Below are 21687 nucleotides of genomic sequence, written 5' to 3' on the forward strand. Positions count from 1 at the left end.
AACAGTTTTATACACAACCAAATTTAAAATTTTTAAATTAATTATTAAACACTAACAGGTGATTTCATTCGTCGATTCAACAGCCTTTACTTCTGGTTACACAATTTAAATATTAAAAGAAAGAAAAAAATATATATATATATATATATAAATATAAAGAATATTTTAGTGCAATTGATATAATGTAAAAAGCTAAGATTCTTGCTTATCTAAATTAAGTTCACATATCAACTAGCAATGATTAAAAGCCTTGGCGCTTCCTCCTCTTAGTACAGAACTCTTCTACAGTTCCTGCTATCGTTACAAACTCGAAGCGTTACTGGATGACAGCTAAATGACGTCACGTTGAGAGCGCCCACGAACTGACTCGGTTTATAAGACCCATGTGAGGTGCAAGTCTGCTTCACAACCCTCCTGCTGCAGAATTGATAAGAACAGCCAAAAAAGTTTGTTCTAAGGCATTGCGAAAATTCCCAAAAAAGAAAAATAACATGACGTCTAACAGGTAAAAATTCTTATAATTAATTAATTATTTTACCTTCATTTTATTCTTATTAAGTTCTTTAATTAGTATAAATTAAAATTATTATATACATATGTTAAATTTATTGCCAGTATAAGTATATAAATATAACGTTTCTGAATTTATTTATAAGTTTATAAAGTTAATTTAAGTGTAGATATTTAAAATGTTTCCCTATTTTATAACTTATTTTTATTAATTTATAAATTTAAATTTTATAACATCAAGAGAAAAGTTTTAGAAATTTTATAATAAATAAATATACGGATTTCTATAAATATAATTAGTTTATTATAATTAAAGACGTCAAAATTTAATATATTTATATTAAAACATTGAAGAACGTTATAACTGATCGATTTAAAAAAAACTTTCTTAAAATTAACAGCGCAGAAAGGGGAAAAATAATTTAAATATTCATTAAAAAATCTTTAAGTTTTATTAATATTATAAATTTAAAAATTATATATTTTTTATAATTAAATAAATTTAGATATAAGTCGAGGGTAAAAGTTTTAATTAAATTCTAATTAAATCTACGATATGTAAAAATATTATTATTACTTATGTTTAATTAAATATTTATTTGGAACTTATATTTATTTTATTATTTATTAATAAATTTTAATGTTTTTAAACAAATAGTGTGTAATAGAAAAATTGGTAAATAATTTTACTTATTTAAGTAATTAAATAAAAAGAAATATTTTAGAAAACAGATTAATATATTTAAAATTGTAACCACAAAAAATTTTATAAAATAATTTTAAACTCAAGGACGAATTTTTTAAGAATTTAAATGTTTAAATTAATTTTTTTTCGCATAATTTATTGGCAATTTCTGTAAAATAAGTTTTGTAAAACTTTAAAAACATTAACTTATATATAATTTTAATATATTTATAAATATAGAAATTATTTTCAACTTATTACTCCCCAGAAGTTAGAATATTTACTTAATTTTGCCATTTAAACATGGAAATTCCTGCATAATTAAAATTATGAAAGTTTGACTAACATATGTGATATTTTTATAATAAAATTTCAATTTTAACGATAATTTACGTAATTATTAATGGTTATAAATTAATGAGATGAGGGATAAATAGTGACATACTATAGTAATTACATATGCAGGTATTAGCCCTTACGGAAGTGTCCCAATTTAAAGTGGGAATTAACAATTTCTAAGGCGGGTGAAGGTACCAGCAGATTTGACATGCTAATTGTCAACCTTTAAAATATATATTTAAATTTAAAATAATTTTTTGGCTCAGCAAATGTCATCTATATCCAAAAAGATTTTGGAAGATAAAGGTCTTTTTTTTGGATAGATGTATTGGCATGAGAATAATATTGATTTCAATGAAGTATATTTTAACAAAAAGAAGACGATTTAATAATAATCTACTTTACTTAATTATAATTCAACTTATAAAGTATTTGAAACTAGAAATCTTAAAGCACAATTCAGTTAATAATATTATAAATTGGAATTTTATATATATTATATTGTTAATAACATAATAAAACTTCAATGGTGATTAATTTATATGATGTTGACTCATAAGATATTTTTTCCTTTATAATAAAGTAGGATCTTATTCATTGAATGGCATGAAAAGCGCTCGATAAATACTATAAATATTCTTTGTAGTCCATAACATATGCAATTATATTTTATGACTAACAATATTTATCTTCTAGTATAAGCGACAAGAAAATAATTTCTAAATATTTTTTATATTTCTATGAAATAAAATTATTTTTAAAGCTATAATATATATTTTAAAAGCCCGCTCTACATAAATAATAGCAAAGTTATTTAATTTTATTATTATTATTATTTTTTTGCATGTAAAACTTTTATTGTTCGAAGAAATGAAATTTATATTTTTCAAAATTTAAATTTTCTATGAATTTAGTTGTGTTATTTTATTTTTAATTTTAAAAATGATTATTATTTTTTTGAGATTTTTTACTAAAATATACAATGGAATATTAAATATTTATTTAAAAAATATAAACTTAATAAAATCTATTGAGATTTACAATAGAAATTCTTTTTAGAATATGATATATTTTAAACAGGTGACATGCAATATAATTTAATAATATTATTTTTTTAAGTTATTTTCGATCAAGTGTAGAATATATACATATTTAAATTAATGAAAATAATAATAGCGTATAAAGACTACTTAATAATGTTTAAAGTTTAAGCATTTTAACCAAGTAATTTTTATTTTTAGAAAGTAAAAATAAAAATTACTTGGTTAAAATAAAGACAATAACTTAAACTTTACACAAATTTTATTATAAATTTATCATTTTTTAAAAACTTAACCGAGTAATTATTTACTGTGACAGCGTTACATGCCGAACTGTAATTTTTAATCATCTTTCGATTTAAAAATGACGTTACTTCCGGTCCACATCGGAAGTTCCTATAGAATTTCAACCCCAAAACTTTCCATATTTGATCTGTATTTTTGTAGTGTGTTTTTTTTACCCCTGTACACCACACTTTTGATAATAATCGTGTCATGCCGGTTATCTATTTAACTCCACTCTCGAGAAAGTTTTGAATTAAAATCACGTGACTTATGGTCCAGACCGGAAGTTCGTGTATAGTTAATCGGGACCTCTTAAGGTTTCCATATATTCGATTTTTATCTGTCGAACACTGTTCTCCAAATTAACAAAGGACAGACATCAGACAGTAGGAATGTACAGGTCTACAATTTGAAAATTGCAGCCCAATTATTATAAACGTACAGTAAGAGAGTCTACCAAAACTTTTGATATTGAATTAATTTGAACATTTATTTAATTTTTATTAAAGTGAAATAATATATGAATTTATTTTTTTATATATTCAACTATTTTTCGTTTGTAATATTCGAAAAGCAATTTTTATCATTTATATTATTCAATGTCAAAATTTCTTTTAACACGACATAGCTTCACTATACATACATTAAATAATAAATAATAAAACTTATACATAATACAGATAACTAATAGCTATTTAGAACGATTTATATTAGTGTTTTTATGATTTTTCAATAGAATAAAATTGCTAAAATACTGTAAAATTAATAATTAACCGATTTATTAATATTATTCATTAAGTGTAAAGTATACAATAAAACTTTACACAGTATTTTTAAGCATCTCAAACGTGAGTAAATTGTCTGAACTACGATGTTGGAATTTCCTATACAACCGTGTAGAGCAAATATACTCTACAAAGTTGCAAGTTCTCAATCTGCTATAAGAAAGATCCTTCCTAGCATCTTAAAATCAACTATAAAATAGCAAAGACGACAATTTTCTTAGATACAAAAGTGCTAGAAACACACCTCGCAACATCGGATTAAACTGCAGATCTTAGAATATGAGAAAAACTTCCAAAAAGTTTGAAACTTCAAAGGAAATTCCATTTAATCATACGATATTCCTTTGAAAAAAACAAATTTATTATTATAAAATAACGAAATATGTTACAGAAATTAAATAACTAATCAAGATTTATTAATTTATTTTTTACTTTAAAAATATAAAAATAAATCCTAAATTATTTTTCTAACATAAAAAAAACTAAGCATCCAATTCAAGTTTTATCAGAAAAACATATCTTGTATAAATTAAATTATTTACTGTAATTCTTAGCTGCTAATAAGAGATAACATTCATTATTTTTAACGTAAATATTAGTATTTTTATAATAACAATTCTTGTAATTAATGAAAATAGTAGTTAAAGATAAGTAAATATTCCGTTTGCTTATTAAAATTATCAACAAATATCATTTAAAATTTTAAATACAGAGATTTAAGTTTTAATTATATCTTAATATGTAAAAAAATCAGTAAATTAACCAGAAAAAATCATATTATTAATTTATTTAATTTAAAATATATGCTCTCCACCTCAAATTAGTAGTGTCTTGCCCCTGGAAATCATACTTTTCTTGACAACAACAGAGTCATGCTGGTTATCCATCTAATACCATTCTTGAGGTTAAGGAAGGACAGAAGACAGACAGACGGATGACAGTGGAAATTTACGTCTACAATTTTTAAAAATTGCAATCCAATAATAATAATGCCTGTTTACTGCGTATTATATAATATAGGACAACTGTACAGGCATCAGCCACTATTCTAGATATACAGTTTCAAGTCTGGGTTAACCCAAGAATTTATATATATAATATAATATATCTTTATATTAAGTTATTTAATATTTATCAAGATATTATTAAGAGATCAATTTGTAAGGTAATTACTATTATTTAAAAAATAAATTAAAATTTAATATTTAAATTTTAAATTAACTTAATTTATTTTTATTTTTATTTATTTCTTTATAATAACATAAATATTTCATATTTAGTTTATGTATTTCTTTAAATATCAGTTTACTTCATTAATTTTAGTTTATTGAAAAGCAATTTAAAAATAAATTAAGTTTGATTATAAAATATTTAATTTAATTTTTATTTTTATAAAATTATAAGAAGAGAAATTGTATTATATTTTACAATTTTTTACATGCTTATAAATGAGAATTGTCTCTTAAATTGTATTATTAATTGCAATTAACACTGAAAGCAAAATAATCAATATTAATTGCAATTAATTATATGAATACTTTACAGGTAAATATATTTTACATAAATTAACATTTTCCCATTAGTTTTAGCTAGTTTTAGTTAAATTATATTAAACTAAATGTAAATGAAGCCATAAATACATATATATTAAATTTAAAAATATCATATTATGGCTAATTAAATCATAACTACAATGTAAACATTTTGTATTTATTTCCATACTTTCTGATCCATCCTATCTGCTCAGTACACTATTAAGACCTTCTCTCCTTTTTCTCATCCTATTTCTCATCTCTTCACTCTTTTCCTTTCTTCAGCTTAGATTCCTTGAGTAGGTTCTAGCCATGGGGTCTGCATAGGAGGCAAACAAATCACTTCCCCAGAATTGAGTAAAAATTTCCACAAATTATAATCGTAAAAGTGATCGAAATATGTAGCTCTACACACTCGACAATGAGATGCATTGGTGCAATATTGCGTTCTATAATCTATTTGTGATAAATCCCCAAAAATTAAATGATTAAACAAATTTTAATTATATGTTTCCAAGTTTGACCCCTAAAAATTATTATGCGAAACCCGTGGCTCTATCCCTAATAATAATAATTAAATCATAATCTAGACACCTGGAAACACGTGTATCGTGAAAAACACGTGTTTCGAATTAATTATACTCTAAATACATTTAATTTGTAATAATGTAACTTTAATCTTTATATAAATTAATATATGTTACGTCATTTTAATTAATTATATATGTATTTTTTAAATTTAAATTAAAAACTTTTAATATTTTGTGATCAATTAATTAGAAAAGTTCTTTATATAATCGTTACTTAGAATATTTACAACTTAATCAATTTAACATTAGCCTAATTTTGAAAATAAACGATCTTTGATATGTTAAATTTCCTAGAATGATTTTACTGAAATTGCTTTTTAATTGTACTTAATTATAATAGAACACTCTTTTATACAATTACTAATTCATCGCTTCGTACAATGTATCTATTCTATAGGAAAACAATATATTAGATGTATTTTTCAAATATTATTTTAAAGTAAATTAAATTACATTACTTCAGAATATTAAATTTAATTTTTATTCAATTATTATTAATATATAATACTTTAATATCCTTTCATGATATTATAGGATTAGCGGTTTGAAAAAAATAAAGTAAAAAATAAAGCATTTTTTTAATAAAGCATTTAATAATTAATTTTTAAATTAAGAAAATAATTTATTATGAAAATACAAATACGGTCGAACCTCCAATAACGACCACCCCTAAACAACGGCTGTTTAGAGGTGGTCTTTATATGGAGGTACGACCATAATTGGATTTTTAAGAACTTTTTTTGGAACAAAAATGCACACAAAACCTTTAATTTTGGAAGTATGTAGTGGTCGGAGGTTCGACTGCATGTATATGTATAGATTTTTTATTTAAATATAATGACAGTTTATGTTTAAAAGTGTAAAAAAAAAACTTGCCATAATTTTTGTATTATTTTTTAGTAACATATTATCCACTAGTATTATTACTTACTACAAGTAATATCTACATTTATCAGATTAAATTGGCCATATTTAAAGTTCTCAAATTACTTAATAAAGCAGCTTAAACCATCTTAAATATGGAATTTGAATATATTGTTACTCTATTTTAAGACTTGCTCAATTATCTACTCGAATTTACTATTTTGACAGAACACTTGTCATCTTTTTCAATAATACAATCGATTTATCAATAATTAATTTAGTATGCGGAATATTTAAAAAAATCACGATTTTCTTTTATCTTTTAAGATCGAGTGACAAGCTGATTTGCATATATTTATTTTAAAGTAAAACGTGCGTAATATAATCTTGCTGTTTTTTTCAATTGTTAAATGTGTTTAGTTGTAGTGTTTTTAAGAAAAACAATGAATATTTGTTTACGTTCTGAAATCTTTTATGCTAAATTTTATCTTTATTCGCCTGTTTATTTTTTATATTTTTACTTTATTGACTAATTAACTTCAAATTATTTTAGATAAATGGCTTATCTAATTTCGGTGGAGAGCGACGTAACTCCTTGATATAGGATTCTGGTGTTAATTATTGGTTCTTTCTACTGCAAACTATCACTTAGGGTACTGTATTAGTTATCATTAAAATGATTAATTTTACGTCGTTTAATAAATGATCTTGCGTAAAGTCTTCTTTAGATATAAACACTTAAATCTATATTAAAGAGCAATAGAAGAATCCCTATTCTTCAGACTTGTATATATACTAAATAATAGGAAAAGTTTATTTTATGTACGTAAAACAAGAAGTTTCCAACTTTATATGGATTGCTGGATGTTTATAACATAATATACATAATATTTCATAGAAAATAGTGTTAAATTAAAAATAACAAACCTTAAAAAATTATATTAAGTATGAAATGAAGTATTAAAGGTAGCATTTTTATTATTTTTTAATATTTTAATCGAACTAACACAGACAGACACAATAACACGTGTTATATTCTGTTTTTATCACTAGCAGATGTTATGTTTTTGTTAATATTTCGTCATAAAAATAATATGTCATAGCATATATATGACATGATTCAGTTTGCACATATTTTCCTGTATTTCAGTTATTAAAAACTTTTCAAAAATGTAGAGTTAAAAAGACTCAATGCCTTCCCCTTAATCAAAAATATATGCTCCAGTTAATATTAATTTATGAAATTAAATCGTATCCCAATTAAACATTATTAACATTGTCTTTTATAATTACAATTAAAAGTAACAGTTGCTATTTCAATAAAATAAATATTAAAAAAATTCTGTAGATAAATCTAAGGTAATTTAAAGTGGAAATTACAGATGAAATCTTTAGTGATTTATTCAAACTTTAACGATATTCATCAACTTAACGCATTGAAAAGTAATCTTCATTAATCGTTTCGAGATTTAATTCAATATTTTATTATATTAAATATTTTCATTGATTTACAAATAGAAAATTTTAATTATCTATTAAGGAATTAAACAAAATTTATATTTTATTTACTAGAATTTAAAAATTTTTAGAAATATCTGTAAAATTAAGCATTATGAAAATAATAGATGCAATTTTTTAAAATTGTCACTAATTTTATTTATAATTTAATATAATTTTTAGTCAGAAATACATTATATTATTGATTCTAGAATGCATATTTATACATACAATGTGTGCTAGGAATACTGCATCTTTTAGCCTTGTGGGAAAGCATCAGCGACAGCAAAAGGGGCAAGGTTCACATACCTTAGTAGGAAGGGGCAAGTTTCTCATACACAATGCATATGCATATGCATTGTGTTTGAGAAACTTGAATTATAAATGCACGTGTAACCAGAAAAGGAAATAATACAACAACGCAAATCACACGTGTCAACATTTCTGGTTTTAGAATCCTGTCCCTTTTGTTGAATTTGAAGCTTTCCTGCATAATATTCGCATGAAGCAGCATGGAAAATACGATTTTCATGATTTATATCGTGTATATATGTGTGTATATAAATATTTATTGTGTTAACTTAATGATTAGTTAATATTTACTAACACTATCATATAATTTTTCTTCAATTTTAATTTAATGTTATTACTTACTTTCAAGTTCCACTATAAAATTACACTACACAGAAAAGCATTATTTACAATAACAAGACAAAGTATATTTTAAACAAATCTTAAATAGATGAGACAGTTTAATTTTAATTATTTCGAGCGAGAGATATTTCTAATCATTTCTAAACTCGAGTAATTTATAATAATTAGTCTTTATTATTTGTTAAAGAAAGGTTTACAATTGTAATCTGAGTAAACAATTTAAAGTTTTAAATTTATTTTTATAAACAAAGTTTACTTTTAGTTTTATTAATTACATTTCTATACATTAATTCTTATATTTACATAATAAAAATGATATGTTTTTAGTACCTGAAACCTGAATCTTATAAGTGAAACCTGAAGTATGAGCTACAGTTTACCATTTCTAATATTAATTCTTCTTTTAAGAGAATCTTTATGATGTTTTTGATGTATAAAAATAAATAATTAACAAAAAAGCTAATATTCTCCGATAATGCTGTACAATTTTTTAAAATTTTAAACAGAAAATATCTTTTATGTTTCTTTAATTTCTTTTTTATGTAAAGATTAAACAAACAGACAATATGACATTTTTTTCCTTTGATCAATATATTATTTTGCAGTTTGCTGTTTCTTTATTATTCTTCCCGAAAAACTTCAACTTTAATCCTTAAAGAATAACATTAAGTATAAAAAGAATCTTCACTTGAAAGAATGTTAATCACAATCTTTAATGGAGTAATATTTTACTTAAATAAAAAAATAATAATTAAAAATGTTAATTAATGAAAAAAACTAAAAATTTATTTAAAATAATATTAAGTCAGTAATACTTCCAATTTTAATAAGAAAATTAATTAATTATTTAAATTAATAAATAAAGTTCAACCCTCGAATTTATTTAAACGTAAAATAATTAGCAGTTTAAACCAATTTAATATTTTAATTTTCTTAATAATTAATAATATCTTTTGACACTCTAATATAAGAATCTGGATGAAGTTTTCGAACATATAATCATTGTAATAAATATAGAAATTAGTTAAATTAATTATTAGTTAATTCAAAAGAATAGATATTTTTTACGAGAATTTTTTATGTCAGCAGTAAGAAAATAACTGGAAATTTCTTCACCCCAAGAAACTATTTATTTGTGAAAGTTTAAAAAATTTCCAACTATTTTTGAAGTGTCTAGATGGACTATTGTCAAAGAAAGATGGATAGCTTCCGATTATCGTTTATCACGTTAAAAATACTATAATTTTTAAGCATTTCTTTAGAAAAAAATCATTTATGATTTTCACTTCGCCTGTCTCTTGTCCTTCATCCTTTTCTTCTACTTGGAGTTTATGTAGAATTTAGTGCTCCAAATTCTAAAGATATCTTCTAATAATTCTAATCTTGTCTATAATTACTAAAATATATCTTTTGAGTTTAAACATTAGAACATATTATGACTGCAATCATGCGAACTGTGTGTCTCATTTTCTTCAATAGTCCAATTTGTGTAAAACAATGTTTAGTCTATTTAAATGTATATATTAATTATGTAGCCAATCCCTCAACTTATATCTGATATTTAATGAGATATTTCATGAAATACAAAGAATTTCAAACGAATAGTAGTGAAATTCCTATTGTGTTGTTTGTTTATGACATTTACTATGAAACAATTATGATAAAAAGTAGCAAGAATTTCAGTTTTACAATTTTTTTTTTTTTAAACGTATTATATATTCACCTAAATGTTATTTTAAAAGAGGGATTAAATTGTTAAAGTATTCCAAATTTTATTGCATTTCTATCCTTCAATATTCAATGTTATATTCATAACACCTTCCTGCATATTCATCTTTAAGGGCTGCTGTATAAGATTCAATAATAATCACCTTTTTATTTAGAGAAGGACTCTATAAATACCATTAAATACAGGCCGAGTATATAACTTCAATATAGTTATGTACAGTTTTAAAGTAATTTGCAAAGGTAACATTTGCTTTAAAAGTTGTGAAGAAAAACAAATATAGAAACATGAAAATTTCATTATTCCTATAAATTAGTGTATGAAACTTTAACAAGTTGAAACCACAGAATTAAAATTTACCAGTTTTGTCGAATAAGTAACATTTACATGTTTTAATTAGATATGATTAAACATGCAATTAATTGTGATTATTTTCATTCAATTATTTTATTTATTGAAGCGTACAAACCAATATTCTAAAAAATCTTCTATACATTAAGGTAGTAGGACAGGGCAGTGAAGTGTGATGCGAATAAGTTAATAAAACCAACATACAGATTAGACCAAATTTGGGAACCATAATTAGTAATTTATGGCGTATAAGATGCGCAATTTCTTGAAAATGACCTTATCTGGTGACAATCAGGTTTAGGAGCTTGGTATCCCATTATTTTAATAGTCCAAACAATTTTAGAATGAATAATCTAACATTGATTTTTCAAGCCATCACTGTGCTTCAGTCGGAAACACTGGTCTGCTTATTATTTTGGTGATTGTTTTATTAGAAACTACTGAGCTTGATGCAAAAAAATTGTGTTGATTCTTCGACATGTTGTCAGAATATTGAAAAATTATTTAGAATTCACAACTTATCACAAAAGAAGTTTCTAAATAAAGTTTCTTGCTGTGGAAAGTGTTGAAAATAATAACAAAACCAAGACATTTTATAGTCTTTACTAGTGTCCAACTGTTGTATTTTTCCAGAGAATATTTGACGAAAGAAATTATTTTCAACTTTTGTCGTCTCTATTTTGATTAAATTTATATATTTATTTATCATTTCAGAAATTGGTAATAATTTTGCATTGAAAAATCACATTTTATCACAAACAACTTGCAATTTGATTATCAGAGTATATATGGATACTAATACTTGTCATTTGTTTATTTCTCGTATTTCTGACATTAAATAAATTATTATTTAATTTAATTAATAAAAAATCTCAACAAACAAACATTAATTAAAACCGAAAGATGTCATTCAAGTGAATTAAGTGAAATGAAACTAAAATTTAATAATTAAAACGAAAGTTAAATATATTTTTAAAGTGATCTTTTTGATGTTTTAAGAATACAATAATTTAATTTAATTTGTATAATCGGATATTTCATTTTTTATTTTTTCTGTAAATAAAATATTTGAATTTTGCGCCCCATTGGCCCCTGAGGTAACACTGGAGAGGATAAAACGTCACACGAATGCCGCCATTTTCTAAACACCCGGGGTGTGATGAAATATTATTTGGAGTTCCTTGGTAAATTAAAAATAATAAAAAAATTAAAAACACTTTCGTAGAATTAAATAACACTAATAAATAAATACAAACCATTAATTAATCCGGATTACGTTTAAACGAATTTCGGATTATTAGGATACTACAGTATTTAATATTCATAACAAGCAATTAACTGTAAAAACTTATGTGGTTATATAAAATAACATTGCAATTATGTCATTAAAATGTATTTTTAATAATAAATAACATAATATTTATATTTTAGTTATATTATATTTAAACTAGACTCAATTAATATTTATGTAATTTATCACAAACGATTTAATCAGTGTTTCTTAAGTAATACAATCTCATAAGACATTTGAAATGTCAGGAACGTATCTTCGGAGGTAAAACAAGTAGAAAAATTAACATTTAACTTAAAGAAAGCCGAACAGAATAAATCATTTCGAATTAAAAAACATTCTTTTGTCATTGTTAATTTTTCTACTTGTTTCATCCCTGGAGGATGAATACTTTCAAATAAGAAAACTTTGGGATAATTGTATTACGAAAGTCCGAGTAAAACGTTTGTGATGACCTTTATATTATAATTATTGTGAATACGAATGAATATAAACTCTCAATTTTTTACTTCATCTCAATTAACTCAAGGATAATTTAGATAAAGATCATTTTTATCTTTCTAATTCACTACTTTTACGTTTAATTATGGTTTATAGCACGTAATTATATTGTATATTTTATTTAAAATTAAATTTGGGTTATATTTTATATATTACAAGGCTACCAAATATTTGCTACATTTAAAGAATAGAAAAAATATTAATGAGATAAATAATTTTTTGAATGTAGAAGAATTAAATGCATAAAAGTTCTCTGCTGACATTAATAAGGATTAAGAATGTGTCACTATTTATAAATTATCTTGAAATTACATTATGGTAACAAGAAACAAGAATTGTTTTTCATCAATTATTTTATCACATAAACAAAACTCGAGTGTTTTCTGAATAAATCCGACGTCATTATTCTTAAAGGTACAAAGTACTCAAATTGCCAATAATTAGATTTATTGTGAAGAAAATCTTTATACTTTCAAGCTTTAAGAGTAAACATAATAATTATTATATTTACTGGTAAGAAATACAGATAATTTATATTATTTGTAGATCTTTAGAATGTTGTTAAAGTAATTTTAATTGGCAAAATTTATTATATATTATATTGTAATAATTTGATATTTCGAAGTTTAGTATATTATTTGGCTAAAATTTCTAACTATAATCAAATAGATCTATGAATATAATAGAATTATATAGGAGGAAATTGTACAGAGGTATGTTTTCCCAAGACAGGTACCACACAAAAACAATTGCTGCGTGGTTCCTGCCTTGGGAAGAAAATACATCTTTCTATGATATTAATTGTCAACGTGGTTCAAGGAAAGGTATGAAGGAAATGTTATAATTTTACACGTAGTTGCGATTATTATTTATTTTATAATTAAATTTGTAAAGTAATACAACTAATGGTTAAATTATAATTAAATTTATTAATATAAAATAGTGAAAATTAGTAACATTAATCACTTCGAAAACAATAAAGTTATTTTGTTCCTGAAAACTTTCCCATATCAGTGTGATGAAAAACATGTGTTACAAAATAATAATTTTTGTTAATGTTGTACGTAATTTTATAAAAATTCGATAGAGTTTAATAAATATATTCTAAACTTTATGTATTTCATTAATTTGAAATTAGAAAAACTTTTTTTGTTTTGAAGTTCTAAATCTCTCTTAATTAAATTAAAAGTTTAATTAAATCACTATTTCATAAAGAAATATTGTCAAAAATAATCTAAATATTTAATGTCCTCAATAATTACAATTTATTTCATAAGTACAAGTTTAAATTTAATGGAATAAATTATTACGAGTATAATTTATTATTTAGAATCTTAATTAAGTTGTCACATAAAACAAGTAAAACGTTACAATAAACTATTTATTTTGTTTACATTAAAATTTATAAGAAAAACATTTTAAAACATTTTTAATAAAGACTTAAATATAAATTTGTAAGAATAACATTTTACATGAAAACTTACTTCTAACAAAAGAAACAATAGGAAAACCTTTGTTTATTTTAGATGACACGAATTATGTTTTATACTGTTGAAGTTAGCAAAATATTTCTATAATCAATATTAGAGAATAGCTGACTTAATGCCAGATAATTCACAGCTATACATATGTTTCGAACTTATCTATAACACGTTTGACAAAAGGATGAACAAATCGCAGATTATGAGATTCCTTAACTGACATTGAATATGGCACCTTCCTGTCTGGCGACTGTGCTTTTACTTACAAGGACATATCATAAGTCATTCAGATATAGTTTCTAATCATATAACATGATGCTGCACTTGTAATCACCTTTATTTAGTCTATTACATTTGTCTGTATGTGTTCTTATAATAAACTGCCTTCCATAAGTAAATAATTACTCTTATCATTTCTTTATTTAGAATTATTATGAAGATATAATTATTTAAGTGTTTTGAATTCTCCAGACGTAATCTTGAAACTTTGAGAATAAGCTGCTAACAATTATTTAATTATAAATTTAAAAAATGAATGTGTTAATTTTTTATTTTCTTTCAATAACTCAGGAAAATTTTATATGCATCTTCAATGCCACGAAAAAATAAGGAAAAATTCTGATTAATAATATTAACTACTTATATCAAATATTATATTATAATTTCGTTTCAAGAGGGAAAGTAATAGCCTACGTCCCTCTCTGTTCTCCTTCACTACCCATCTGGTGAAGCGTTAAATGAGAAAATATTTTCAATTAATGATTCTTCTCTTCAATAGAGCACCTTCTCATACTAGATACTGTCAACGAATGGTTAAATGTTTTTGGTCGTATAGGCTATACATTTTACACTGAACACTAGTACTTGGTTACGGGTTCTCACCTGATCAACAAGCTGGCCGCATGAAATTTTCCCGGTTTTCTCGACGTGCCAACACCTAAATACGAATCAGTCTCCCATGGAAAGGCCTTTTGAGAAGCATCCTCATTGGCAGATCGCCCTGTGCCTTGCATTGCCTTATGACACCAAACTAAACCTAACAAACGGCTGTTTTATTCACGTGATGTTGTAACATATCGAGTTATATATGTATATTTTATACAATATATTTTCAGCGCTGTAACAAAGTATATAAACTGCCTCTCAGCATAGAAAATCTATAATATACTTCTAACTTTATCATATATAAAATAACAAGCAATATAAAGAAAATTATTTTAGGTCAATACACTTTTATGTAAAATGTAATTATCTTAATAATTTAAGAATATTATATTTTAAATAAATTAACAGTGTTGATTTATGATGCTTTTTTTAATATCTTCTTCATTAGGTAACTCGGTCACGGCCTTAGTCATAAATTTTAAGTAGGGATAACTTCATTATAATTTTAATTTTAATTGGTGTATTAATTTACAATGTCATTTTTAATCGTTTGAATATTTACAATTTAAATTTCTGCCAATGATAAAAATTCAGAACGTATCAGCTGATATTCATCGGTAATTACGAAATGAAATTGTCCAGCAAACATTAATACGGAATAAATATATAATTTCCGAATGAATAAGTCATTAGCTAAAGACTTTATTGTTATCTTGCGGGTCCTGTATTACAATTAGATTATTTATTTTCGTTTGAAAACGTCGTTGAATATTCATACTATTGATAACAGATTTCATTAGCATAGTAAAATATTTTAGAATCTTATGTTTTAACGAATATTATCATTATTAACTAAAGTGTAACTAGAATATTTGCTTATAAATATTCTCATAAATTTAATCTATTTATAAATCAATAAATTGTATCAATAAAAATTAAATATTCCAAAACAATTGCCATTTAAAATATAAATTTTACCTGTTTCTAGTTTAAACTTAAAATTTAATTTAATTTTGCATAATCGTATTAGTTTTTAATATATTAATTAGTGACAATGTAATATAGGATTCCCCAAAATTCAATTAAACTTCTGATTTGAAACAGATTCGTTATTGAAAGGGTTAAAGTTACGTAATAAAAGATATCACAGTTAACTTACTTTTGGTCTCTTAGAGTTCTATACATACTATACAAAATATATTTGTTACTAGTAAACATTATTAGAAAAATTTATAATTAATAGAATTTAAAACGAAATTACTTACACATTGTTAAATTATTTAAGAAAGTATAAAATTGTGTACTCTTAATTTGTAGGATAAAGGTACGTTTTATAAATAAACAAAATATTCATTTAAACCTTTGAGTAATGTCAAGAATTATGTAAAATTATTTAAGTTCGAAGACGTGTATAATTTTATAGTTAGGTTTAAAGATGTCGTGAATGCATTCTACATTTTTACGTTTAAAAAGTTTTCTTTAATTGTATTAAACTCGTTTCATATTTTTATTATTATTCTAATAATTATTAACTACGTATAAAACTAATTAAAACAGTTTTATTTGGTTGTTAATATTTGCATAATGTTATAATTTTTGTATTAAATATGATCCTTATACAAGAAAAGGTTACACCTTATGTTGTAATAGGGAATTGTGAAAAAATAAGAAATACTAAACGTCTAAAATTAGATTCTGTTATCATAATCATAATGCGAGTATACAAGTAAAAATTATTGTTACAACGTCACAATGCCAGGCTGAAATTTTAAATCATATTTTAAATTTATTTCATTTAAAATATATGCTCTCCATTTCAAATTAGTAGTGTCTTGCCCCTGTACATCATACTTTTCCTGATAACAATAGAGTCATGCCGGTCATCTATGTAATTCCGTTGTGGGAAATATTTGAATTAAAACCACGTAACTTCCGGTCTAGACCGTAAATTCGTATATATAATTAACCGGGGCCTCCTGCCCCTATGCTTTTCATATATGGTCTCGATTTCGTCTATCAAACTTCATTCTCGAAATTAAGGAAGAAACATAGGACACATGCTGCTAATTAATTATAAAAAATATTTTTAAAATAATTTTTGTGTGGTGACGTAATAAACTCTTAAAATAGTGTTTATAAATTAATACGGAAGTGTAAAGCGAATCTTTAAAAAAGATTTTCGAATAACAGACAATGACGAACAGCTTAACAATTTTAATATTCTTCCTAAATTATCTCCATAAATTATGATTAAATTAAACACATTATTATTAGTTACAAGAGTAAGGTTAATAATCTTTATTGTTTATCGGTAAGTAAGGATTATAATAAATTATTGCATAAATAAATAAGATTTTAAATCTTTATTACATAATGAAACGATTTATATTAAGTATTACAAGTCAGTTGAAATTACAAATAAAAAACAAAATTTGTGTCTTTTATTTTACATTTTGCTAATTATCATTACTAAATTTGTTAAACTAAAGCATTTTCTTAAAAGATTTATCATCAATTGAAATCACTTATGAATTCACCAAGTCCTTTGTAATTCCAATAATTTGCAATCAGTTAATCCATGCATAATGTTAAAAGATTAGCCTATATTCTAATTATGTCAGTCCAATTTACAGAATTTCTGTTATAATTAATTTAGTTTCAATTTATGTCCTGTAAATATAGGGAGGAAAATACTTTTTTCTACACATTTTTGATTTATTTTTTATAAATAAATAATGTGATAATTTGAAAATTACACACACTAAAAATTTACTCACTATGAAGGTGTTGGAATCGTATGAAACTTCATCAGTGCAAACATAATGATGTTAATCAGCGATTACAATATTACAGCAGAGACAATAACCGGTAAAACAACAGCACAATTTAAACAAACCTTTAGTGCCTTATAGGTCCTCTTCTTGCGTAGATATATGTGGCGATTTCGGCTACCCTGCGGCAGAAAGGGTAGCAGAAACCACCCTATTTACCCAAGGGATCTCAAGTGCCATTTCAAATCCCTTAAAATCTTGAGTGGCAGTTGCATGCTTATGCAACTGCCACTCAAGATATTCCTGAAATTCCTATCTCAACTGATCCCACAAATGCTTAATGGATAAATTTGACGACCGGGCAGGACATTGAAGTGTAGCAAACTGACGTAGACATGTGTTCAACCTGTATTAACTTACTGAAAAAGGCTATTTGCAGCCATTTCATTATAGAACGAGCATTCCTGAGCATACCGAATGCCATACGAGATACGAGAATCACCATGGGCATGAAAGATGTCCTCTTAGTGCCCAAAAGCAGGAAAAAGATAGAAGTACTGTTATGCTGGTGCCATAAATTAATGAATGTATTTATTATCTGTTATGTTATTATACAGTTTAATAGTTGCATTTTATCAATGTATCTTTGAAATCGAAAAATCCTGGATTACCTTTTTGAAGCTCTCATTATATTTAAACTCAAAATGGCTTTAAATAATGCAATTTAAAAAATATAACACATTGTAGAATTATCTTTTTGTTAAAAGTAAGAATATTACGAATATTCTTTTAAAATAATAATGTCATAAAATGAATTTCCAGTTCATAAAATAAAGAAATAATAAAAGAACATTTTTTATCTTATCCATTAAGTTATTTCGTTCAGTTCCTCCATCTTTAAGGAAAGTATTCTTATGTCTAGCGCTTTCAATTACATATCGATGATACAGAGAATTATGTCATTCATAGAGTTCTATCATTACGCATAGAATCTTCTTCAATAACTTACAGAAGCATCAATAATTGACAAAATTTAAATAGATTGAAAATAAAATTCGATTTAAAATGCAATTTAATCATTAAATTTTATTGCTTTGCAGTTAAATTTAATTTAATTAAATATAGGAAAAAAATTGGAAGGATTTAAAAAATTTCTCTATGAAGAAGTGTAACTTTAACTGTTGTTTCGTTAAATATTTTGTTTTATTTACTACTATATCAAATACCTCTTGTAAGGTATTTAAAAAAAATCTTTAATGAAAATAAAGTTTCATTTTAATTACTTACTCGATTATGCTGACAATAAGATTAAAAGAAATTCGAAGACATTTTAATTTTAAATAAATATACGTAATGGATTTAATAAATAATCATTTTATAACTTGAAAAATAGTTTTTCTATGCTAAATTTTCAATTTAAAAAATAAATTATTAAATTTAACACATAACTAATACGTTGCATTGAAAGCATATTATGTAAAAATATAATAAGTAACCTGCATTTGCAATTTACTTTTAAAATTTGCAATAATATATAAATATGCAGAATTTATGTGTGTATAATTGGCTTAATTAAATTTTAATTATTTACAAACTTAATACTTTCATAAATTAGATTCTGATAAACTTTCACAAAATTCTATAATAAAATATGTCTGTAATTAATAGTTTCAAATCTATTTATTTTAATTCATTAGTTTCAAATAACAAATTATTGTAATTAGAATGATGCTTGAGTGCATTAAGTAGTCTTATTAAACACTACAAGGACTATTCAAGAGGTAAAATATAATGGTATCATGCTTAAAGATTCACAGATTACTGGAGACTTGTGTAACTTTATTAAACATGTCTTCTTCGTTACATATTTCCCTCTGAGACTAGTATAGAATCCTTGTATTTATTTAATAAGATAACTTATTACTATCGATAAAATAGAAATTCAACACTTTTCTTGCAGAATATACTTAGGTTTATTGATAAGTACTGCACATTTTCTATGAATTACAACAAAGTACGCTTGTATGCTGTTTCCCTACGTTTAATAGATACATACTTTTATAAATTAATATAATATTTATATAGCTAATTGGCAATATATGTAGATTTTTTACAGTTAAATTAATTAAAAACTTAGCTTTCCACTTCCAGTATGGATTTTAGTGGTGTCTTATCCTGTACATTATATTTCTCCTGATAACAATCGAGGCATGTAAAACCATTCTCAAGAAAATGAATTGAATTGAACTCACGTGACTTCCGTTCCAATCCGGAAGTTCGTATACCGGTCCCTATTTTCATCTAACTACGTTTTCGAGAATAACGAAGGACAGACAGTGAGAATGTATAGATCTGTAATTTTCAAATTGCAACCCTCAAAAAATGGATTTAAGTTTTATAATGTATTCCTGTTTTAACTGTATTGTATTGACTGCTAGAATGCTTCAATTATATTTTAATATTAAACGAAGTATTCTGGGTTATTCATTTTCACAATCAATGTAAAACTTGAGAAGTAACGTCATTAAAAGTAATTTTAAATTAGTTTGTTCTTAGTTATTTGCAATTCATATATATTTACAATTAGTCAGTATCTTATTTCTAAGCATTAAATTTACATGGCAACCTGTATTTTATACAGAATATTGGTAAATGATCACCCTTCGATTTACGTCATCTCCTTTTATTTATTAAGTATTTTGATGCTAATTACTGATAATGGTAAATTCGATATTACAATTCGCTTTAAAATAATAACCTTCGTTAATGAATTTTTCAATGATTGTCCTATATTAAATTTCACCGAATGACACAGAAACTTCAAAATTGCTGTTTATCTTTATGATAAATAGAATTTAATGATAGTTTATCTTATAAAAATATTAAAATAATCCGATTTTTATATTAAGCTTTTTAAAAAATAAAATCAAAATATACTAATAAATTAATTAATCGATACTTAATATTTATTTTGGTAAATTATAAAAAGAACGAGCAATTATCTATTGTCACATCGTCACAATACCGGGCTGCAATTCTTAATCATCTTTTAATTTTAAAAAAATCCTATGACTTCCGATCTAGTCATATGGGGCTTCCATTCCCTAAGATATCCATATGTCATCTGGATTTTCGTCTATCAAACTCTGCTCTCAAGATTAACGGAGGACAGACAAACGACAGTGGGAATGTATAAGTCTGCAATTTGAAAAATCACTATACATAATTTTTTAAATATTAAAAATTGTTTAAGAAGCTTAGCAAATTTAATAAAAATAAGCGAATTAAAGAGTGAAATTTTATTATATCTTAGCTCTTATTTTTCTATCCCTTTCCTTGACATCTTAATCACTCGTCGGAGGATACACCAAGGATTCAGATATCTGTAAAAATATTTTATCAAATCAAAGTTAAATCACAAAAATTTAATATTTTTATCTATACTTCTAGTATGACAATCAAATTCTTGAAATATGAGGCATATGGAAAATTTAAGAACGAACTTTACTCATAAAAAAATGAAATAACACGAGTAAACGTTATCATTTCGAAAGAATAATAAATATTTTTTATAATTCAATCACAAAAATAATTAAATGTATGATTAATAGCTTTATAATTTAGTTTAAAGTCTGTAAATTAAAAGATATTTATATAAGTTACTATATAGAGGTACTTATAAGCAAGTTTATTTTACTGTAATTTATAGTTTAGAATGTATGAGTGGTTGTAAAATTTATGTTGAAACCTCTAAATAACGACCACGGACGTAAACATGAAACATGTCCGCCGTTTGCAGGTAATCGTTATTGAAAGTGTTACTGTACAGTTCATGATAAAATATAATTATAAATTTATTAAATAAAAGTCCATGCATAAAGTAAGATTTTATTAATTTCA

General features: G+C 24.1%; 1 protein-coding gene across 1 annotated transcript in view; it reads left to right on the top strand.

Moving 5' to 3' along the window:
- Nucleotides 1-350: 350 nt before the first annotated feature.
- The window catches only part of AstA (allatostatin A), a 39219-nt gene continuing 17882 nt past the window's right edge, over nucleotides 351-21687 (top strand). The window contains exon 1 of the mRNA XM_067265171.1: nucleotides 351-505. Coding sequence (XP_067121272.1) covers nucleotides 492-505 — 14 coding nt within the window. The 5' untranslated portion in view covers nucleotides 351-491. The remainder of the gene's footprint in view (nucleotides 506-21687) is intronic.

This window comes from Centruroides vittatus, unplaced genomic scaffold (genome assembly GCF_030686945.1).
Source record: "Centruroides vittatus isolate TY-2023 unplaced genomic scaffold, ASM3068694v2 contig_10, whole genome shotgun sequence".
In the NCBI taxonomy this organism is placed as follows: domain Eukaryota; kingdom Metazoa; phylum Arthropoda; class Arachnida; order Scorpiones; family Buthidae; genus Centruroides; species Centruroides vittatus.